Source organism: Myxocyprinus asiaticus, chromosome 34, assembly GCF_019703515.2.
Source record: "Myxocyprinus asiaticus isolate MX2 ecotype Aquarium Trade chromosome 34, UBuf_Myxa_2, whole genome shotgun sequence".
In the NCBI taxonomy this organism is placed as follows: domain Eukaryota; kingdom Metazoa; phylum Chordata; class Actinopteri; order Cypriniformes; family Catostomidae; genus Myxocyprinus; species Myxocyprinus asiaticus.
In genome coordinates this window covers 32,763,328-32,787,887 of record NC_059377.1, presented here as the reverse complement: position 1 = coordinate 32,787,887, position 24,560 = coordinate 32,763,328, and the positions used below count along the sequence as shown (strand labels likewise).

At 41.6% G+C, this 24,560-nt stretch overlaps 1 protein-coding gene across 4 annotated transcripts in view; it reads left to right on the top strand.

Moving 5' to 3' along the window:
• LOC127424924 (zinc finger protein 516-like) overlaps window positions 1-23,983 on the top strand; it is a 68,702-nt gene extending 44,719 nt beyond the window's left edge. For 2 of the 4 annotated variants that reach the window (XM_051670481.1, XM_051670480.1), the window contains exons 4-5: window positions 6,771-6,875; window positions 20,558-23,983. In XM_051670481.1, the coding sequence (XP_051526441.1) occupies window positions 6,771-6,875; window positions 20,558-20,739 (287 nt within the window). In that variant the 3' untranslated portion in view covers window positions 20,740-23,983. Of the gene's footprint in view, window positions 1-6,770; window positions 6,876-7,086; window positions 7,131-19,266; window positions 19,331-20,557 lie in introns of all 4 variants that reach the window. The other 2 variants (XR_007894542.1, XM_051670482.1) reach the window with 2 other exon arrangements.
• Window positions 23,984-24,560: the final 577 nt, after the last annotated feature.

Sequence of the window (24,560 nt, the reverse complement as noted above, 5' to 3'; positions counted from 1 at the left end):
GCAGATGAACTTAAATAATTATTACTGTGGTTTCTGTTTTATTTTCAAAAATATTATTATTAAACCAGTCAGTCCCTTAAGAATAAAAATCAATTTTTTAGAGAGACCTGTTTAAAATGGCAGTATAAGACATTACAACAATAAACACAACAATCTTAAAGGGATAGTTCACCCAAAAATTAAAATGCTTTGATCATTTAATCACCCGTATGTTGTTTCAAACTTGTATGACTTTATTTCTTCAGTGGAACACAAAAGAAAATCTTAGACAGAATGTTAAGTCTTAGTCACCATTCACTTTCATTGCATTTTTTTCTTCCATACAAAGAATGTTAATGGTGACTAATGCTATCATACCTCCTAACATCTCCTTTTTGTGAAGAAAGAAATGCATACAGGATGAGGGTAAGTGAAATTAGGGATCTAAATTGGACACATTTACTAAGTATACTTTAAAAAAACTGACAATGGTTAAAAATAATTTTTAAAAAGTCTTTGACTTGTGTTTTTGAGTGACTGTTTGTAATTTCAGAATTATGTTTTAAAAGTATTCCAAGAAGAAACACCTTCTATCCAAACTCAGTCCTTTTTTAGGCACTGATGCACACACAATATATCATGTTATCGTAAGCTTTATTTTATTATTAAATATGAATATATATTGTTAGAAATGAAGGCAACAAACCAGTAAATGCTTTAGAAATAAAGGTGTACTAGTTGAAACATTCACAAAAATAAGTTTCAAAGGCAGACTATTTTGAAGGCCTGGGTCTTGACTTTTAAAATTCCTGCATTGTTGTCGATTAAACTAAATAACTAATGCCACAGGACCATTGTAATCTCCCCAAACAGGTAAAGACTGACATGCTGAAAAATGGTTGTCAGGTCAGACTATCTGAAATGTTCAGGGATGGCAAATCAGGGATTTTGTTTTTACTTCTGAGCTAAAATGACAAATGAGACTGGTAAAGACTGAAGTGGCACACCACACACACACATACTGTAATGCCAGTGTGTGCATATGCAAAGGTTAATGGAACTATTGAGTAATCTCTTCATCATCATGTAACCTACGAAAGTGTGTAAAAACATTTCAGACAGCTATCGCTGAGAGGCATCGCAAGCTTTAAACATCATGCTCGTAACAGCATGCCAGCCGGTCTCCGAGGGGTTAGAGCGCCTCAACTCCACAAATATGCAAAGTAGTGAACTTAACGAATGAATGAACGAAAGAGCAAGAGGAGTCACATTAGAGGGATAGTTCATTCAAAAGGGAAAATTCTGTCATCAGTTACTCACGCTCATTTTGTTTTAAACCCGTATGACTTTCTCTTTCTTTTTTAGAACACAAATGGAGATGCAGTGTTGGGGAGTAACTTACTAAAAGTAGTGATGCTACTAACTTAACTAAATTTTTCATTAGCATGACAGTAGCTCTACTAATTTCACAACAGTGTAGCTTAAAAAGTAACAAGCTCCATTTTCAAACGAGAAGTGGTGTAGTGTCACAAAACGCAGTGATAAAGGGGTGGTCACACTACACTACGCGCTTCATTTTCTCCCATTCAAACGTATCCAAATGTGGTAGACTGGATCAAAAGATCAAAATTTCACACACTGACCACTTGGCTCAGTTGAAAGGATACATATTTCAAAGCTGGATATTTTTATTGTTGCTGGAAAGTGATTGGACTGTATATTCTAACATTTTGAATACAATGTTATTTATTACTTGTGATTTATTATATATTATTTATTAAAACGAGAAGCCCTCGCACATTACATCATATCCTGGTTCGTTGGAAAGTCCGAAATTATATTGCGTGCTCAAAGCCTAATGTGACCGGGGCTTAAGAGCCGAGGGAGTAATCAAACACACTTACCAAAACAGTCCTCTCTTGTAGCGTTGGGAAGTCCACATCATTTAAAGGGATAGTTAACCCAGAAATGAAAATTCTCTCATTATTTACTCACCCTCATGCCATCCCAGATATGTATTACTTTTTTCTTTTTTCTCAAAGATTTTTAGAAGAATATTTCAGCTCTGTAGGTCCATATAATGCAAGTAAATGGTGGCTAGATCTTTAAAGCACATAAAGGCAGCATAAAAGTAATCCATATGAATCCAGTGGTTAAATCCATATCTTCTGAAGTGATATGATAGGTGTGGGTGAGAAACAGATCAATATTTAAGTCGTTTTTTTTTTTTTTTTACTATAAATTCTCCCTGCCCAAAAGAAAAAGAATGTGGATGTGAAAGTGATAGTGGAGATTTATAGTTTAAAAGGACTTACATATTGATCTGTTTCTCACCCACACCTATCATATCGCTTCTGAAGATATTAATTTAACCACTGGAGTCTTATGGTTTACCTTTATGCTGCCTTTTTGTGCTTTTTGCAGCTTCAAAGTTCTGGTCACCTTTCACTTACATCGTATGGACCTACAGAGCTGAGATATTTTCTTAAAATCTTTGTTTGTGTTCAGCAGAAGAAAGAAAGTCATGCACATATTGGATGGCATGAGAGTGAGTAAATGATGAGAGAATTTAAATTTTTGGATGAACTATCCCTTGAAGTGAATGGGTTCATTTGGAAAATTCACGTAAATGAATCGGTTAAAAAATGATTCACTTAAATGTAGCTTTGGCAAGTCAGTTCACTTAAGTGAATCGATTTGTTCGGACAGTTCATGTAAATTAACTAGTTCAAATAAATTATTCCCCGAATCACTTGAGCCCCTGAGCTGAAGTCAGTTTGTTCCTTTTTTTATTCAAGCTAAATATTTAGTTAGTTGATGCTGTTTATCACTATGTTTTCGAACCAGTTATATAAAATAGTGCAGTTTCTTAGTTTAATTTGTTGTATTTAGTATAAATGTATATGTTCAATTTAATGTTGTCACCCTAAATGAGATATACTTGTTTTTGTGCAACACAATACAGTATTTATGTGGCACAAAAGCAATAATGATCTTTTAAATATAGAAAATACAATAACATTTAAGATGATAATATAATTTTAACTATATATACAGTTGCAATCAAACTTATTCAACCCCCCTGACCATTAATACATTATGATGATCTGAATAAATACATAAAACACATCAACTAAAACCTCAGTAAACAGTTAAAGTAAGTTTTTAATTCACATTTGAGTGATTTTGAGAACAAAGAGTTCAGTTTACCCAAATTTTAAAATAAAAAATATCATTCTCTCTATAAATGTCATGTCAAAAATATTCAACCCCCAAAGTCAATCATTTGTGGAGCATCCTTTACCCTTAATAACATCAAATAAATGTTTCAGGTAAGTGTTCTCAGGCTTCGGACACCTCTCTATTAGAATCTTTACACATTTCTCATGAGCAGAAGCTGAATGAATAATTTTGACTGCAATTGTATGTATATTATATATATATATATATATATATATATATATATATATATATATATATATATATATATATATATATATATATGTATATAAAGTTGAAGTCAGAAGTTTACATACACTTAGGTTGAAGTAATTAAAACTAATTTTTTAACCACTCCACAGATTTAATATTAGCAAACTATAGTTTTGGCAAGTTGTTTAGGACATCTATGTGCATGACACGAGTAATTTTTCCAACAATTTACAGACAGATTGTTTCACTTTTAATTGACTATATCACAATTCCAGTGGGTCAGAAGTTTACATACACTAAGGTAACTGTGCCTTTAAGCAGCTTGTAAAATTCCAGAAAATTATGTCAAGACTTTAGACAATTAGCCAATTAGCTTCTGATAGGAGGTGTACTGAACTGGAGGTGTACCTGTGGATGTATTTTAAGGCCTACTTTCAAACTCAGTGCCTCTTTACTTTACATCATGGGAAAAACAAAAGAAATCAGCCAAGACCTCAGAAAAAAATTGTGGACCTCCACAAGTCTGGTTCATCCTTGGGAGCAATTTCCAAACACCTGAAGGTACCATTTTCATCTGTATAAACAATAGTACACAAGTATAAACACCATGGGACCATGCAGCCATCCTACCGCTCAGAAAGGAGATGCATTCTGTCTCCTAGAGATGAATGTAGTTTGGTGCGAAAAGTGCAAATCAATCCCAGAACAACAGCAAAGGACCTTGTGAAGATGCTGGAGGAAACAGGTAGACAAGTATCTATATCCACAGTAAAACAAGTCCTATATTGACATAACCTGAAAGGCTGCTCAGCAAGGAAGAAGCCAATGCTCCAAAACCACCATAAAAAAGCCAGACTATAGTTTGCAAGTGCACATGGGGACAAAGATCTTACTTTTTGGAGAAATGTCCTCTGGTCTAATGAAACAAAAATGTAACTGTTTGGCCATAATGACCATTGTTATGTTTGGAGACAAAAGGGTGAGGCTTGCATGCCGAAGAACACCATCCCAACCGTGAAGCATGGGGGTGGGAGCATCATTTTGTGGGGGTGTTTTGCTGCAGGAGGGACTGGTGCACTTCACAAAATAGATGGCATCATGAGGAAGGAAAATTATGTGGATATATTGAAGCAACATCTCAAGACATCAGCCAGGAAGTTAAAGCTCAGTCACAAATGGGTCTTCCAAATGGACAATGACCCCAAGCATACCTAAAAAATTGTGGCAAAATGGCTTAAGGACAACAAAGTCAAGGTATTGGAGTGGCCATCACAAAGCCTTGACCTCAATCTGATTTGTGGGCAAAACTGAATAAGCATGTGCGAGCAAGGAGGCCTACAAACCTGACTTAGTTACACCAGTTCTGCCAGGAAGAATGGGCCAAAATTCCAGCAACTTATTGTGAGAAGCTTGTGGAAGGCTACCCAAAACGTTTGACCCAAGTTAATCAAATTAAAGGCAATGCTACCAAATACTAAAAAAGTGTATGTAAACTTCTGACCCACTGGGAATGTGATGAAAGAAATAAAATCTGAAATAAATCATTCTCTCTGCTATTATTGATGTTTCACATTCTTAAAGTAAAGTAGTGATCCTGACCTGAGACTCTTTTCTATGATTAAATGTCAGGAATTGTGAAAAACTGAATTTAAATGTATTTGGCCAAGGTGTATGTAAACTTCTGACTTCAGCTGTATATATATAGTTCATATAACTATATTTATATGGATTAAACTATATAACTTTATAGAATTTATTGATCATTTATTGATTGTTTATTTTCATCCTTAAAGAACTTCAGGCTATTTTTTTTTTTTTTTTTGGTTAGTAGCTTTTAGTGTAGCTAACAACTTTTTCTAAAGAGTAGCTTGACTGTAGTATAGCTACTTTTAGCTATGAATAACTTGTAGCTTGGGAAGATACAGTTTCAAAGTAGCTTCCCCAACATTGTGGAGATAATAGGAAAAATGTCAGTCTCAGTCATCTTTCACTGTCATTGTATTTTTTTTTTTTCATTCAATGAAAGTGAATGGTAACTGAGGCTGTCCATTATGTCCTACACATCTTTTGTGTTCCATTGAAAAAGGAAAGAGTCATATGGTTTAGACTGGAACAACATGAGAGTGAGTAAATGATGACAGAATTTTCAGTTTGAGTGAACTATCCCTTTAAGCCACCAGCTGGTTTGCAAAACAGTGAGGAATTAGAATTTTTCATTTTTTTCCCCTGTTCCACTTCATTTGAGGACATTTTGCCAGGCGGTGGCCCACTTGGCTGGCTTCAGTGTAATTCTATGAAAAAGACAGTAGAATTCTCTGTCAGCTGTCTGGCCTGATATCATCAGTGCTCTCTCTAGCCCTTTGAGTCACAAACAATAATGTGACCTTTCCAATATTAGGCTCTCCTCTTGTTTGTGCTGTCCACCGTTGCATCTCTCTTGCATGGTAATAACTCACCGACTCATGTTTACTAAACGTAGCCTTGCATACTGCTGCCACCAACATTCTCAGTCACACTCATTGCAACAACAAAGCACATCCTGAGGGGTTGGAGCAGGTGCCAGGTGATGGACAGGAGCCAAAGGGACAGTGTTTCAACTCACACTTGGTGCGTTCGCTCTTAAAGTGCCCTGGAGGGAAACGAGAAGCTGGTTGCTTCAGGTTCCACTTCCGTTCCTGTTCCTTCAGCGAGTCCTTCCCCGACACACACGTGTCTGAGCGATTCCCCTCACACAGATGAGGGCTGGCATAGCCAGAGCGACGGGCAGGAAAAGAGCAACTAGAAGAGGAGAGAAAGAGGAGACAAGGAGAGAGGGAGGAAGGGAGAAAGCAGCACACCTGACATGTGACATGGTAGCGCTGATGAGGGCACATCAGAGGGCAAGGCTTTTAATTCACAGTAATATATGCGGTCACATGGGCCTATGTTCATGTCAGGCTGTCAGAGATGCTCGCGTGATGCGGCGTGACAGCTCCCCATCCAAGCCCTGAAGAAAGACTCCCATAATGACACATAAAACATGATAATGATGCTTGCCCCTCTTTTTGCTTCACTCTATCTCTCTTTATCTGGTACCTTCTTTTTCTCATACATGTGAATTGTGGTACATTATTTTCCTCTTAAAGGGTTATTTCACCTGAACAATGAAAATTCGGTTGTCATTTACTGACCCTCATGTCAGTCCAAACCCATATGACTATCTTTCTACATTTGTGTTCTACAGAAAAAAGTAAGTCATACGGGTTGGGAAGAACATCAGGGTGTGTAAATAATGACAGTATTTTCATTTTGGGGTGAATTATCCCTTTAAATTAGATTTTTGTTTTCTCTCCTTCTGTGTTTTTTTGTGTGACATGTAGGGATGGTGAGGTCAGGGTCTCAGCAAGGGGAGTATGTTTGTCCTGTCTGTAGGAAGACCTTCAGCCAGCCTAGCCATTACCGCACACACATGAGATCCCATACAGGTGAGATACACACACTTAAAAACATACATACATAAATTTGACCTCATTTATGAAACACAAGCAGAACAAATTTTTGTGTAAATCATTTGTGAATTCTCAAATGAAATTTTTCATATTTTAAAAATATTGGTTGGTACGATTACATTTTACACCAGCTCCCTACCATATGTAAATCATGTGTAAGACATCCAAATGTTGTCTGTTCTTTCAGGTAACCTGCCATGACTACATTTTGATAGAAGTGATATGAAATAGGTATTGAAAAATCTTACTATAACTGAATGAGTGAAAATAACCTTAATAAATAACATAAATTAGTTAAAAAGAGGTTTTTTGTTTTCCTTTGAAAACATGTGTCTATCTATCAATCTATATATAGGCCTATATATCTCAAATGTTTCCTTGAGGCTTGCATATACACCGATCAGCCACAACATTAAAATCACCTGCCTAATATTGTGTAGATCCCCCTCATGCTGCCAAAACAGTGCCAACCACAATTGAACAGTGCGGTTATCTGTGTTACCATAGACTTTGTCAGTTCGAACCAGTCTGGCCATTCTCTGTTGACCTCTCTCATCAACAAGGCATTTCCATCTGCAGAACTGCCCCTCACTGGATGTTTTTTGTTTTTGGCACCATTCGGAGTAAACTCTAGAGACGGTTGTGTGTGAAGATCAGCAGTTACAGAAATACTCAAACCAGCCTGTCTGGCACCAACAGTCATCCATGCAATTATCTAATCAGCCAATCGTGTGGCAGCAGTGCAGTGCATAAAATCATGCAGATATGGGTCAGGAGCTTCAGTTAATGTTCACATCAACCATCAGAATGGGAAAAAAATGTGATCTCAGTGATTTGGACTGTGGCATGATTGTTGGTGCCAGATGGGCTTGTTTGAGTATTTCTGTAACTGCTGATCTCCTGGGGTTTTCACACACAACAGTCTTTAGAGTTTACTCTGAATGGTGCCAAAACAAAAAACATCCAGTGGAGTGGCAGTTCTGTGGATGGAAATGCCTTGTCGAATGGAAATGTTGATGAGAGAGGTCAACAGAGAATGGCCAGACTGGTTCAAACTGACAAAGTCTATGGTAACTCAGATAACTGTTCTGTACAATCGTGGTGAAATGAATAGTAATGCGGGTTGGCGCTGTTTTGGCGGCACGAGGGGGATCTACACAATATTAGGCAGGTGGTTTTAATGTTGTGGCTGATCGGTGTATTTCTTCAAAGTATAGTTTATTCCCAACTCTGCTTTGTATGTTTTATATCGTTTGCCCAGCAGAAGTGATTGGTGCATGGTGTGAAAATGTTGTGGGAAAGTGCAGTTTATGTTTGATTTTCTCGAAAAAATGAATGCCCTCCATCGTGTATGGTTGGACAGGTTTTTGTATTTGTCGTAAGCTCTATAATTTAGGTTTCATTATTCAGTGTAGGCATAGATAAATCATGTTTAGTTGATAATATGATCAATGCTAATGCTATTAAACCCATATATAAACAATTTTCTTATGTATACCATTTTATGCATAAATTACTCCCAATTTACTCCTATATTTACGAAAGTTCCATGAATGAGGCCCCTTGATTCTGTGTGCAAAAGTGCACACAAATAAATGCATCAGAAATGCATAAAGATAACACATCAGCGTTTAATAATTTTGTTAATCACATTTTATGTTTAATCATCTAATTTTATGATTACATTGCTTGCAAGGTAGCACTGTAATAATATTCCTGCAAAATATTCCTCTTTAGTATAACACTTCTGCAATTACAAATACAGATCAACAGGGCAATTGATTTTGTGGCAAGACATACATACAGACAATGAAAATACAAAAATACAAGACAATGAAATACATAGGGTACTACACACAAGGAGGGGGAGGTGGGGAACACAGCAATGGTCCTAAGTTGACCTTCTCAGTTAGAAGACCTTCCTAATCTTAAACTAATATATATATATATAAATAAATAAAATTACATCTAAGTCAATAACATCTTTTAGGGAATAGGGACATTCTCTGTGGGTCATTTCATAAAAACAATAGCTTAAAGCACCTTTAATTTTTTTTTTACTGAATTGAGACTGGTCTTGTTTTATATTGAAATATATTTAGCCATTTATAGCTGTCTTCACAATGACAAGACAAAGTATTATGGGATGATTCTCATGTACAGCCAACAAACCTGTAGCCTACCTAAAACTTTAAAAGTTGTTTTTTGCTGCCTTGCAAACACTGGTATTTCCTTCTGGAAATGCAAATCTAGTTATAATTTATCATTTCTATTTTAATTGTCATTTTAAATAATAATAAAACATTTATATAGTCATGTTGTAAAAGAAGAAACAGCTTAATGATTTATATATACACATACATTTATCATATATATATTTTAATGTGCATGCGTGTTTATGTGTGAGTGTGTGTTTGTGTATGTATAACGAGTGATCTCTCTGTCCTTGGACGAGAGTCTTTCTTTTTTACCCCGCAAACATATTTGCGTGTGACTCTGACCTGTGAAAATTGTATACATTATTAATCAGATGTCACTTATGGAGCTGTAATTGTGCATGCTAATAAGCTGAGCAGTCACCAGTCCAGTGTGATGAGCGTCAAATGCTCGCTGAGAAAATGACAATTTGCCCTTGTCTTCTCATCAACACACACACACACACACACACACACACACACACACACACACACACACACACACACACACACACTTACCTCAATCAAAAACCTTTTTCATATCATCACAGATCCATCATTCACATTCAGCAACCAACTTCCATACGCTACAAAAAAGCTCTTAATTAAGTTGTGCAATATTTTTTGTTTGCATTATTTTTAATATTAACCCTCTGATGCATGACATCCACTACAGTGGACCAATCTTTAAATTACATTTTTAACCATTCAGGTTGTGTTATGTTACATGCAGGTCACCATTACCCTAATCCACAATTCTATACGACTGTCCTCTTTATATGTCTAAAAAAATAATTTCATCCCCTTTTCTCCCAATTTGGAATGCCCAATTCTCACTACTTAGTAGGTCCTTGTGGTGGCGCGGTTACCCACCTCAATCCGGGTGGCGGAGGACAAGTCTCAGTTGCCTCCATCAATCCGCGCATCTTATCATGTGGCTCGTTGTGCATGACACCGCAGAGACTCCGCATGTGGAGGCTCATGCTACTCTCCGCGATCCACACATAACTTACCACGTACCCTATTGAGAGCGAGAACCACTAATCGTGACCACAATGAGGTTACCCAATGTGACTCTACCCTCCCTAGCAACCGGGCCAATTTGGTTGCTTAGGAGACCTGGCTGGAGTCACTCAGCACACCCTGGATTTGAACTCGCGACTTCAGGGGTGGTAGTCAGTGTCAATGCTCGCTGAGCTACCCAGGCCCTCATTGTACATTTTTATACAGTATATGGCTAATTCAAAATGATAGACGAAAGTAGTGATGCAGTAGCTTAAATACCTCTGAAATATTTCAGAATTCTTTTGCAGTGGACAGATGTGTAGCTCTCTCAAAATACATCATTTTGAAAAAGAACAAGATTCTGAATAATTATCTTTTTGTTTTTAATTTTCTTTTGTGATTTAATAATTCATGCATCAAAGAAACTGGGGGCTTATAATGGTTCATTACCATTGTATTACTATACATATCACTTTACTTTTCTGCAAATTGATAATATTGATAATACAGTTATAAATCCTTTTTAATCCTTGCACACCTTTAGAATGCACTGTTGTAGGTTTTTTTACAGTATAAAGAGGTCATATCCTATTCTCAAAAGTCAAAATGAATAGGATTTTCTTCACTTATTTGCACTTAGCCACTGAGTTCATAAGAGGATTGAGGGTTTTTTTGACTAGTGTGTGATGGTTGTGTATGCTAGCCAGACTGATCGCCAGTGACAGAGGCCAAATGCTACATTTCACAGAGAGAGCTGTCTCTCTACTCATAGACTTACATTCAACGTCATCAGTGATTGCTCTCTTCAGCGTGAGCTTCCAAATGAAGCAGGGCAAGGGCCCCCGGCCTCCATTAGTATGCACACTAACTCTGTGTGTCACTTTAAATTGGTAGTTTCAGTTCACTGTCTGCCACGGCCATGCTAACTGGTGATGCTAATTCAAGGCCTTTACAAGTAATACTGCATGAGCGGATGGATCCTGAACTGCACCTTAGCACTTTTAAATTAATTTCTGCTTTGAGAAGGCTGAATATTTGCCCTGAACGCAACCTGGAAAAGCAGAAAAATCATTTAAGTCAACATGAAATGCCATTTGCTAGCCATTTTACTTCCATATTGTGACATATTTCTGAGTAAAACAGGATGAGACAAAAATTGAGAGCGGTAATTGGTTTTATCCGTTGGGAATAGGGTGCAACAGTTTTGTTCCGGAAGTAAAATTCCCATTAATTTTTTTCCCATTGGCGAATTAATTTAAATGATAACGTCATGGTTACTTGTGTAACCTCCATTCCCTGATGGAGGGAACGAGACGTTGTGTCGATGTAGTGACACTAGGGGTCACTCTTGGGAGCCCGAGACACCTCAGGTCTTTGATAAAAGGCCAATGAAAATTGGCGAGTGGTATTTGCATGCCACTCCCCTAGACATACGGGTATAAAAGGAGCTGGTATGCAACCACTCATTCAGGTTTTACGCTGAGGAGCTGATATAATGTCCAGCCATTTCAGCGGATAGTTCAGCGTTGTGGCAGGAGGGACACAACGTCTCGTTCCCTCCATCAGGGAACGGAGGTTACACAAGTAACTATGACGTTCCCTATCTGTCACTCACTCGACGTTGTGTCGATGTAGTGACACTAGGGGTCCCTATACGAAACGCCACAATTGGCTGAACTGTGTTACGTGAACTGGCGGTGTGTGGTGGGCAGACTACTGTGTGCCTCATAGCCAGCACACCAGGTCGACACGTAACCTCCCCCAACATAGTTATGAGTGTCGAACGGCCCTTTTTAGGGACAAGTCGACTACCCAAAAGATAGAGACAGGCTTAACCCAGTCGTGGCCTCTTTTCCCCTTCTTTTTTTTCCACTCCCTAAAAAAGAAGGGGGATTATCCAACTGGGCTGACAGGTCTAGTTGGGGGGTGTCCCTCCCAAGGGGAAGACACCGTGGAGACCACACCTCGCCCAAAGAGAGGGGGGGATATTTAAGTCGAAAAATACGTCACATGGTCTTTCCAACCATGTGGAGAGACTTCAAGGTGGATCCTGCCCAATGGGGGAGGAGTTACTACAAACATGGACTGGGGCAGAGGGGCTCTGCCCAAGGAAGACGCAGTTTGCCAACAGGGAAACGAATTAGCGGAAGATATATATTGCATGGGGTTAGCCTTAAAGGGAACCGCCACATGCGGAGCACCTACCCCAGAAAAGGACTCATAGTTCGCACGTGTACTGGGCCGGCAGCGAGTCTCTCCGAAAACTCAACTGCCACAGGGCTCGGAGGAAGTCAACCAGGGAACAAAGTTTGTGAACACTACTGGGAATTAATGGCACATGTCTTCAGCTGCAAGGGAGGTGGAAGGCGCTATGTGCAAGCGATACATCCGGCCAGCTATCCCGGGCTTATCTGCTTGTGTTGCGTGCCACTACCTGGGATGAAACCGGTTCCACCCGGAGGTTGTAGAACCTTGCACAGGTGTTGGGTGTTGCCCAGCCTGCTGCTCTGCAAATGTCTGTTAGAGAGGCACCCCTGGCCAGGGCCCAGGGAGCCGCTACACCCCTGGTAGAGTGGGCTTGTAGCCCTACCGGGGGCGGCATGTCCTGGGCGACATATGCCATAGTTATGGCATCAATGAGCCAGTGGGCGATCCTCTGCTTGGAGACAGCGTTTCCTTTCCGCTGTGCACCAAAGCAGACAAAGAGCTGCTCAGAGATTCTAAAGCTCTGCGTGCGATCCATATAGATGCGTAAAGCGCGCACTGGACACAGCAACGACAGGGCTGGGTCTGCCTCCTCCTGGGGCAGCGCTTGCAGGTTCACCACCTGGTCCCTAAAAGGGGTGGTGGGAACCTTGGGCACATAGCCCGGTCGGGGTCTCAGGAACACGTGAGAGTATCCCGGACTGTACTCCAGGCATGTTTCGCTGACAGAGAACGCTTGCAGGTCACCTACCCTCTTGATGGAAGTGAGCGCAGTCAGGAGGGCAGTCTTCAAGGAGAGTGCATTAATCTCGGCTGACTGCAAATACTCAAAGGGGGGACTCTGTAGACCCTGAAGAACAACAGAGAGGTCCCATGAGGGAACGAGGCGCAGTCTGGAGGGATTCAGCCCCCTGGCACCTCTTAGGAATGGCATCAGGTCGTGCTTCCCTAAGGACTTACTGTCGACTGCGTCATGGTGTGCTGCTATGGCGGCAACGTACACCTTCAAGGTGGAAGGGGACAACCTCCCTTCCAACCTCTCCTGCGGGAAGGAAAGCACTGATCCGAATGCGTGTCTCTGGGGGTCTTCCCGATGGGAAGAACACCACTTAGCGAACAGACACCACTTAAAGGCATACAGGTGCCTCGTAGAGGGGGCCCTAGCCTGAGTGATCGTGTCTACCACGAGGAGCGTGAGGTCCGAGAACCACGTCTGGGTGGGCCAGTAGGGTGCTACCAGGACGACCTGCTCCTCGTCCTCTCTGACCTTGCACAGGGTCTGCGCAAGTAGGCTCACTGGGGGAAAATGCATATTTGCGCATGCCAGGGGGCCAGCTGTGTGCCAGTGCGTTTATGCCGAGGGGGTCTCGGTCAGACAGGGCGTACCAGAGCGGGCAGTGGGGAGGACTCTTGGGAGGCGAACAGGTGCACCTGTGCCTGTCGAATCGACTCCAAGTCAGCTGGACCACCTGAGGGTGGAGTCTCCACTCTCCCCTGAGGGTAACCTGTTGTGACAGCATGTCCGCTGTAGTGTTGAGGTTGCCCAGGATGTGAGTGGCTTGCAGTGACTCAAAGTGCTGCTGACTCCAGAGGAGGAGACGGCGGGCGAGTTGTGACATACAACGAGATCGCAGACTGCCTTGGCGGTTGACATATGCTACCGTTGTCATGCTGTCTGAACTAACACATGCTTGCCCTGGATCAACGGCCGAAACCTCCGCAGGGCGAGCAGAAATGCCAACAACTCGAGGCAGTTAATGTGCCAATGCAGTTGCGGACCCGTCCAGAGGCCGGCGGCTGCGTGCCCATTGCAAACAGCGCCCCAGCCCGTTTTGGAGGCGTCTGTCATGACCACGACGTGCCTGGAGACCAGTTCTAAAGGAACATCTGCTCATAGAAACGAGAGGTCAGTCCAAGGGCTGAAAAGATGGTGACAGACCGGCGTGATGGCCACGCGATGTGTCCCGTGGCGCCATGCCCATCTCGGGACTCGAGTCTGGAGCCAGTGCTGAAGCGGCCTCATATGCATCAACCCGAGCGGGGTGGCCACCGCCGAGGACGCCATATGCCCCAGGAGCCTCTGAAAAAGTTTCAGTGGAACTGCTGTTCTCTGTTTGAACGCCTTCAAACAGGCCAGCACTGACTGGGCGCGCTCATTTGTAAGGCGCGCCGTCAAGGAGACTGAGTCCAACTCCAATCCGAGAAAAGAGATGCTCTGAACCGGGAGGAGCTTGCTCTTTTCCCAGTTGACCCGAAGCCCTAGTCGGCTGAGGTGTGAGAGCACCAGGTCCCTGTGTGCGCACAACATGTCTCGAGAGTGAGCTAGGATTAGCCAGTCATCGAGATAGTTGAGAATGCAAATGCCCACCTCCCTTAACGGGGCAAGGGCAGCCTCTGCGATCTTCGTAAAGATGCGAGGAGACAGGCTGAAAGGGAGGACTTTGTACTGATACACCTGACCCTCAAACGTGAACCGCAGGAAGGGTCTATGTCGAGGAAGGATCGAGACGTGGAAGTACGCATCCTTTGGGTCTACCGCCGTGAACCAATCTTGATGCCAGACGCTCGCCAGAATGCGTTTTTGCGTCAGCATCTTGAACGGGAGTCTGTGTAAAGCCTAGTTCAGTACTCACAGGTCCAAGATTGGCCGCAACCCACCACCTTTTTTCGGTACGATGAGGTAGGGGCTGAAAAACCCCTTCTTCATCTCGGCTGGAGGGACAGGTTCTATCGCGCCCTTCCATAGGAGGATAGCGATCTCCGCGCAAGGTAGCAGTGTTTTCGTCCTTTACCAAGGTGAAGTGGACACCGCTGAACCTGGGCGGATGCCCGGCGAAGTGAATCGCGTAGCCAAGTCGGACGGTCCGGACCAGCCCTCGCGACGGATTGGAAAGCGCAAGCCATGCGTCCAAGTTCCATGCAAGGGGGACCAAAGGGACAACGTCATCGGACGTACCGGCAGGTGGGGCCTCGCGGTGGAGCTCGAGGTGCCACACCATGTCGTGGCCGTGCTGAATCTAAGGACATCGAAGCACTTACCTGGCTCCTTGTGACCAACCCTGGAACAGCCTGGGACGGGGGAGGAAGAGGCCTGTCCTTGTGACCCGTGGAGACTGTCACATTGGGGGCGGATTTGTGCCACAGCTGGGCACTCAGGGGTGGGAGACCGCCGCTGGAGCGCCAAACCTGCCAAATAGAGTGGTGGACGGTAGTCGTGATGACGGCCGTGCACACCAGATACGTGACCCAGGGACAAGGAAACCACTCTTGCTGAGCTCTTGAGTACTGCAGCCACTTGGGCATGCAGAGCAATTAAATGCAAAAGGTAACAAAAAGATGGAGAGACCAGCTCCAGAGCAGCGGGTTTCATTGTCCCTGGGTCGCCCGTCTCAAGGGCGCTTTGAAGCCTTTCACGGGTTCTGGGCAGCCGCGAGATGGGTGGCGTCTGCTTCCTGCGGTGGGCTCCACGCCGGGGCCGGGCCAAAGGGGCGGGCTGCGGCGGAGCCGGTGCAGTCACCGCAGGGGGACGCCCTTGGCGATGAGTAGACGGGGTGCGGGATCTTGAGCCGCACCGGGGCAGGATATGCCGGCTAGCATCTGTCTACTGCTCCACCATCGAAAACTGCTGGGCAAAGTCCTCAACGGTGTTGCCGAATAGGCCCGCCTGGGAAATGGGGGCAGCAAGGAACCGTGTCTTGTCGGCCTCGCCCATCTCGACCAGGTTGAGCCAAAGGTGGCGCTCCTAGACCACTAGTGTGGCCATCGTCCGCCCGAGAGACCGCGCCGTGACCTCCGTCGCTCGGAGAGCAAGGTCGGATGCCGAGCGCAGTTCCTGCATCAATCCTGGGGCGGAACTACCCTCGTGCAGTTCCTTTAGCACCTTGGCGGACTTGCAGGAGAGCCATAGCGTGCAGGGTGGGAGCTGCTTGTCCAGCGGCACCGTAGGCCTTGGCTGTCAGAGACGACGTAAACCTACAGGCCTTGTACGGGGGCTTTGGGCACCCGCGCCAGGTGGCGGTGCTCTGCGGGCATAGGTGCACCGCGAGCAGCTTTATCCACCAGGGGATTGCCGAATAGCCCTTGGCTGCCCCACCGTCGAGGGTAGTGAGGGCGGGGAAGGTGAAAAGATCGGGACCGAGCAGTAAAAAGTGCCTCCCGCGACCTTGTCAGCTCTTCATGCACTTCCGGGAAGAAAGGAACGGGGGCGGGGCGTGGCTTTGAGCGGCACCGCGAGCCCAGGAACCAATCACCCAGCCACGAGGGTTCAGGGAGAGCAGAGGGTTCCACTCTAGCCGACGCTCGCGGCTGCCCGGGAAAGCATGTCGTCATCTCCGCATCAGCCTGTGACTGGGCAATCATCCCCGAAGGGAGGAGCCCAGCTGAGGCTTCCGACTGGACGAGCCCGCTCTCTGATGCTGCGCTCGAGAGCTCATCACTTTCGCGGGCTCTGAATAAGAGGTCGAACTCGCTGTGAGACGAGCCGGTGGACTCATCCGGAAGCCCGATCGGGGCAGACGAGCTTGCTGGGGAATGGGAGGTCTGCGGGGGGATACCCGTCGGAGGCGGTCCCATTGGGGTCCCTAAATCACCCCCAGTGCTAGCTGCACTGGCCTCATACCCGTGGATAAAAGGACCGAGGCGGGGAGCCTCTGGGGTGGCTTGCTTTCTTACAAAGGCGAGCCGCGACCGCAATGTTGCCATGGACATGTCCTTGCAATGAGAACATGACCATCCACGAACGCTGTCTCCGCGTGAGCAGTGCCCAGACACGAAAGACAGTGATCGTGAACGTCAGAAGGTGAGAGATAATGAGCGCAACCAGGAATAACACACAATCGGAAAAGCATCTTTTAGAAAGACTCGTCTTTAAAAAGAAGTTCCGTGTGTGCCGCTCTTTTAGAGAAATATACTCTTTTAGAGAATTATACTCTTTTATTTCTGCCGAAGCGCCTAGGGGCATTCTCTGCAGTGCACCAGTGCAGAGGGGGGAGAAGCCTCTGAAATGCGCCGTCAGATCCAGCAGAGGTGAATGAACAGTCGTGGGAATTCAGCTCAGTGAGCATGACCGTTCAGCTCCGAAGAGAAAATCTGAATGAGTGGTTGCATACCAGCTCCTTTTACACCCGTATGTCCGGGGGAGTGGCATGCAAATACCACTCGCCAATTTTCATTGGCATTTTATCAAAGACCAGAGGTGTCTCGGGCTCCCAAGAGTGACCCCTAGTGTCACTACATCGACACAACGTCGAGTGAGTGACAGATAGGGAACTAATAAACCTAAAATACAGATCTACCTTGAGCTTCAAAGTTGTTAATTCATGGTATATTCTTAAGTTAAAGCCATCAGTTCATGTTATTTCAACCTCATTTTTTAGAAATTGCATTTAATAGCAGAATTCCTTGTGAAGAACTACACTACCCATGATTTGCAAATATCTGAATATTTTACAATAAAATGAAAGTATATTGTTTCTATATTAAATTCAACAACTTTAAATCAATAGTTGTATTTTAGTTATGTTTTTTAGTGCTGTCAGTCGATTACATTTTTAATTGCAATTAATCGCTTAATTTTCCATAGTTAATCGCGATTTCACGAATCGAAATTTTACTCTGTATATACTTCTTTTCCTGTCAAAATGCATTTATTTCCTTCTTAGGAAAGAAAACAATACAATATGTAACAACAATGCTTTATTAACATTTTCCAATTAAAGCCTTCCAGAATAAACATACTTACATTAAATGTTTCGCAAAGTATAAGTGGGAGGTTGACTAATTGAAAGAACTTGTCTCCCCATAGGTTGCATATTCATTGCAATGCGCATTAAATCTCTTAAACTCTCATCCTTCACAATATTAATCAGCCTGCAGACTGTGGCTATTCACTTTGTTACAGCAGTTGTGCAGCCGCAATCATGATTCGCGTCAGGGTGTCAACGCCAGCGTCAAGTGCCGCTTTGATCTCCACATGAAAAGCGCTTGTAAACAACATCTCGTTCTGCATTTTCGTGATCGTTAAGACTTGACGTGCTTCTGTGGTTATTCAATTGCACCTTACAGAGGCTGCAAAGTCCCATCTGGGCTTATCTTTTACAACAAATAGTGTTAAGAGGTCCTTTCTCCATCACTTGATCATTGACAAGGAATTGCTGTTGTGTGTGTGTTTGTAGTGTGTGCGTCAGTATGTAATGACTCCGGGTGATCACAACGCAAAGGTTCTACCCTATGCTTTATTAACGATAAATGCGTTAATCACAATCAAGAAAAATTTACACGTTAAAATTTTTTAATGAATCACATGCGTTAACACATTAACTTTGTTTTCAATTACATCATTTGCAGTGCTTCATGGGATTGTAGTTCATTCCCTCATGAAAGACTGTCTTGTAATTTTGTCTTTTTGTCTGATTTTCCCTTTTGCTTCAAATCAACATTTGTAATTCCAGACTTGGTTGGTAGGGTTCATGGCTTACAATTAAGTACTCTTTTATGAAGCACTTGAAATCCCTATGTAAGAAATTAATGATAAAAATACTTCCGGAACCAAGGCAGCTGAAAAAGTAGGTGGGCAATGTTGCGCTCTATAGATTAGATTGTAAAAAGTGGTCTCTGTATAGCTGGTGGTTGGAGGGGAGGGGTTAAAAAAAAATAAGAGGCTTGGTGACATCAGCTGAAAAGACAAGTAATTTTATAGGCAAAGCAAGTTTTACATTTTTAAGAAAGCAAAAAAAAATTTTTTTTTCTCTTTAGAATAACATTCACCACTGAACAATTCCCAATAAAACCAGCAACGTATATTAAGAAAGTAAATGGGGGCCATTTTGATTTCATATGGACTTTTTGGTTTCATTAGGTTTTATTTTTTTATTTTATTGCAGGGTAACAATCAAGGGAACAAGTTTAAAATTTTTACAATTTTAAATTTGATTTCTTTTTAACTGACCACCTTGCTCCCACAGTGATGTTTGAGTCCAATGGACTCGTGGGAACTGGAGTCCAACCTCTGCAGAAGCCCCCAAACAAGTATGTTTTACTTTTCGTTTGGTTGCTTTTTTGTGTATATTGTGTTTTTCTCTCACTTTTTTGTTCTCCTGTCCATCATTTCTACCTTTCTTCAGTCTGTGATGTGCAGTTTCTACCTGCCATTGGCGTGACCACACAAGCACCACAGAAAGTTATAGAAATAAACCAACACCTCGCTCCATACACTAGGATCAATGGATTGAATCCTACCTTAACAATCAGATATGCGCTTTGCTCCAGTGGAGAGGCCCGAGCTTAATGAATTACCCCCTTTGCATGTGTTACACATTACAAATGGCAAAAGCAGGCAGAGTGGAAAGGTCAAATTAAATTTGTGCTGCAGTCTTTGTGATGCTCTGACAATAACCTTTAATGTAATTTGGCGGGTTCTGTTTTGGATTGGGGTTTCACTTTGTTCTCCTCTAGGGAACCAGGGTGCCATTGCATATGAGCTCTTACTGTGCCGCAGACCTTATCAGGCGGAAACTTGGCTTCAGATAGTCCTGATTAATTGTGTCTGTCTTCGTTTTTTTTACGAGGCATGATTTATGATAATACCCCTTTTTCAGCCTCTCGGAATGACAATTATTTCCTAGTGGATAATTCATTCATTTTTCAAAAATAATAATATGGAGAAATTGAATGGCAGACTCATTTGTTTCGCTCAGGTGACGGGGGATATTTTTATGCAATTGTGCGAGGACAACATTGTACATCAGTCTAATTAAACAGTGAAACTGGGACTCTGACAATTATTCCACTGTTGAGGCCCAAACAGACATGGGCAGGAGGAAACACAAGGTCTGTGTGTGGTTGTCAAGTTCACCACTCCCCACAAACTTGATATGCCCAGACTTTCTGCATCTACTGTCTGTGTGACGTCTTATTGCTCAAGGGAAGGCAGGCAGAGATCCCTGTGTCTGTGAGTTTGCGTGTTTGTATGAACAGCTGACAGAAACACGAAACAAAAGAGACGTCCCCTCGGGGGGAACAGTCAACCATCTCCATATGGCATGTCATCAGCCCATCAATCATGTCTCGGCCCCTCCCCTCCTTCCCAACCTGCCTCTGTTGTTTCCTATGAAAGGAAAGCAGCACTTTCAAAGTCAGCCCACCAACACCACCACCATGTCACCTTTCTCCTTTCTGGTTTGAACCTCAGCTCGCCCATCTCACCTTTGGGCCAAGGCACTGACCTGATCTTGTTTGTGTTTGTGTCGGTTTCAGGTGAGCGACCCTTTCAGTGCCGATATTGTCCTTACAGCGCCTCACAGAAAGGCAACCTGAAGACCCATGTCCAGACTGTGCACCGTCTAGCCTTTGACAACGCACAGTACCCTCATTGGAGACTCCGCCAAGCCTCTGCCAATGAACCCATGGACCCCACCAGTCAAGGACCATCTCATTGAGCAGTCATTCCCAAACAGCTAAACTAAAGGTTGAAAACTACTGTTTGGGTCATCAAAGGTTCCCTTAGATCCATCAAGAACTGCTTCTAATAGTATGATGCTGAATACATTCAGATTTGCTCCAAGAAACATGTGTGTTCAGTTTAGACCTTCAAAGAATGCCCTAAGGAATTAAAAGACTTTGGCTACAGATTTGTTAATTTGTGTTTTCAGTTTAGTTGGACATTTCTGTGTATCCTTTTTATTTTAATCCGACATGAACAAATGACGCTGAACAGACTATACTGCATCAACAAACATGTATGCAACATGTTTACACCTCCCTAATTAAGGACTTAGGAAATACTTGAGGGCTAAAGCCTCAGCAACACAAGGTCAGAGCTGATTTGATAGTGACCTGCTTTCTCAAACCCAAGGTCTTCTGCTGATCCCCTAAACTTAAAATGCTGCCTCCGAATACCCTGAATGAATATTGAAAATTCTGTCATCATTTACACATGTTGTTAGAAACCTTTCTGTCTTCTGCAGAACACAAAAGAAAGAATTTTAAAGGATGTCCCTGATTTCAATACAGTGTCAGTTGAAAGTGACTCACTTTAAAGCCTAAAAGTCTCATAAAATTTGAAAAACTCTGTAGTAAAAGCACTGTTTTTGCTTTCACTTTTAACTCATGAGCGTGCAAAGGTGAACTACAGCAGAAGTCAGGAATTTCAAGGTAAAATAACTTTGATTTCTGCTTGTTTCTCAGCTAAACCTATCATATGCCTTCAGAAAACTTGGAATATGAAGGCTGAAAATACACTCATGGTGAAGTTCTTCTTTGTTCAGAGCTAGAAAGAAGGTTAAAACAGCTGAGCAATGGTATACTGTTTGCCAACATTCAGACATCGGCCACGCCGCTGCTGCCGGTGTTTAAAAGAGTATTTAAATAAGAGACGCATGCTGTCCTGTCAACAGACTACATGTAAAACATTAACAAATGTGACCTTAAAATGTGACTTTAATGTGTTATCAATTACAACATGCCTCATTTAATGAACAGAATCCACATGAAATCAGTAAAAGAAGCTGATTTAACCACTCAACAATGATTTAAAGTTATATATGGGCAGTAGATAAAGTGTAATTTGTCATGTTTACATTCTGCATTCATGGCACTAATGCTAACATGCTACTGTGCACAAAATATGTAATGGTTACCATCTGTCATTGTATTTACACCCACTGATTAGGCAGACCAATGGCAGTAAGAAGGTGTTTAACGGCTTATACTAAGTTTTTCTGAAAGTTTGCACTGGCATGGTGTTTCAACCACCGCAACAAACTTCTAAACTTTTACGTCACAAAGGTTCTTTCTTGGCTTTCGCGATATGTATATTAGTGCCTTGACACACAAGTCGCATGGACTGTTGTGATACTTATTTTGAAGTGAGTTACTACTGCTGTCATTTGTATTAAAATCAGCAAATGGGACATCCTTTAAAAATTCCTCCTTTTGTGTGCCACAGAATGAAAGACATATGGGTTTGGAACAACATGAGGTGAGTAAATGATGACAGAATTTTCATTTTTGGGTGAGCTATTCCTTTAATGAAGTAGCCTTAGTGTGCAGTGTGTGTAGTTTGTGAGTGTGCGTGTATGATTGTGTGATTGTGTTTTCCACATTTTACTTCTCAGGACTTGAGTTAAACAATTCCAAAGCCTGCATTCATTCACAACCAGTGCATAACTGCACAATGAGACATGCAGTGAAATACAGTACTTAGATTTGAGTTTGATAAATATATATAGAGGAATGTGTTTTGTCACAGGTTGGACAAACACTTGGCACTATCAGAACATTTCTCAAGCATTTTCTATCTGTAATTTAAGTATTTATGTAAGCGCAGATGTAATGTTACATGTGGGTTTCCACTTGCATTGAGTGTCATGTTCTGTTACATAAGTGACAGTGTTTCAGTTTGAAGTAAAGACACATGCTATATTTTGCGTTAGAGTCATCTGTTTGGTCCGACAACTTCAGCAATATTATGTGTCTCTGCATTTAATTTTTGATGTGGCTTAAGTTTTCATGTTTTTTTTTCTTGTTTTTTCGGTTTAACATGTTTGCCTCAATTAGTAGATTCTGAATTATTGTATCCCAAAAGAGAAAGAAAAATAAGTTAATTTAATGGCGCTTAAGGTCTTAAAGCCATGTTACAATGCTCACGTTTTTGATGAAGGATCTGTTTGAATCTTAACGTGCAGAACTGCATGTTGTCTGTATAATCATTTAAATTATTACGTCATAGAGAGACTAGTAATTAGTGTAAAACTAGATTCAAGGATAGTGTGTTTTATAATGTTACTTATAAAGCTTTAGAATGCCATATTTTTAGAGCTTGATTACGTAAATCAAATAATTTCTTAGCCATATATTTCTATGGATGTTGTATATGGACATTAAGATTATTTACAGATATAGTTATGCACATCTGTGTACATTTAAATACATTCATATATGTACAAGTCAAAAATTAACATTAATCTAGAGCATTTTTATTGCCTAAATCAATGTGTTGGAAACAAAGCCAAGAAATCTGATCCTACATTATGAAATTGGTTCTCATATAAAAGAACCTCCAGTGTGAATCTGTGTTGATGTAAAGCAGTCAAACTGAACTGAACTGACCTGATACATGTTGCAGGTTCAAAGGGGGAACCAGGAACTGAGAAATATCAAGATTCACAGTTCTATCACCGTTGCCCTTGCGAAAGGCACTTAACCCTTGGTAGCTCTATATGAACTAAATGTTCCTGCAATGTGTCTTGCAAGTTATGCTGAATGGAATGTGACTGCTTAATAGCAATTTACTAACAGTGAATCTTTGAAACCTTTAAAAATGTGTCCTAGGACACAAGAAACATGAATAGTTTTTTTTCCCAATAGCTTTTTACTAAATTAAACCCCCTAAGTATACTAAAGCAGAAGACATAAGAAAACTATGTTATGAATTAATTTGAAATTGTATTGTTTTTCTTTTTCTTTATGTAACACTATTAATTTTGTGGTTTGAGTAGAACTAGTAAATGAATGTATGGAATGTATTTTGTGTGGTTAAAAGAGTTTTTTCCCTCCACATATATATTTTGTTTCAGAGCTCAATGAAGTACACGAAATTGTCGACATGTTCATCATCTCCATCTCACGTACATTGTCCATTGTTGAAGTTTTGAAGCGCCTGAAATTAAACTTTACCCCTGACTCTGGTCTGAATGGTGTTCATGTTGATATACATGTTTGTGTATTCTGTTGTTCATACACATCATTCAAGATACTGCAAATGAAGACAAAAAGGATACAGACTTCAGAATCAGAATCAGAATGAGCTTTATTGCCAAGTATGTTTACACATACAAGGAATTTGTCTTGGTGACAGGAGCTTCCAGTACACAACAATACAAAACAGCAACAAGACTTTTATAAAATAATTAAAAATTGAATACAAAATAAATAAATATTGAAAAGAAAAATAGACTAAATATATGTGTGTGTGTATATATATATATATATATATATATATATATATATATATATATATATATATATATATACATACATACATACACACACACACACACACACACACACACACACACACATTCATACACATACATATATATATACATATACATACACATACACACATGCACATATGTACATATATACATATATATATATATATATATATATATATATATATATATATATATATATATATATATATATATATATATATATATATATATACATATATACACACACACACACACATATATGC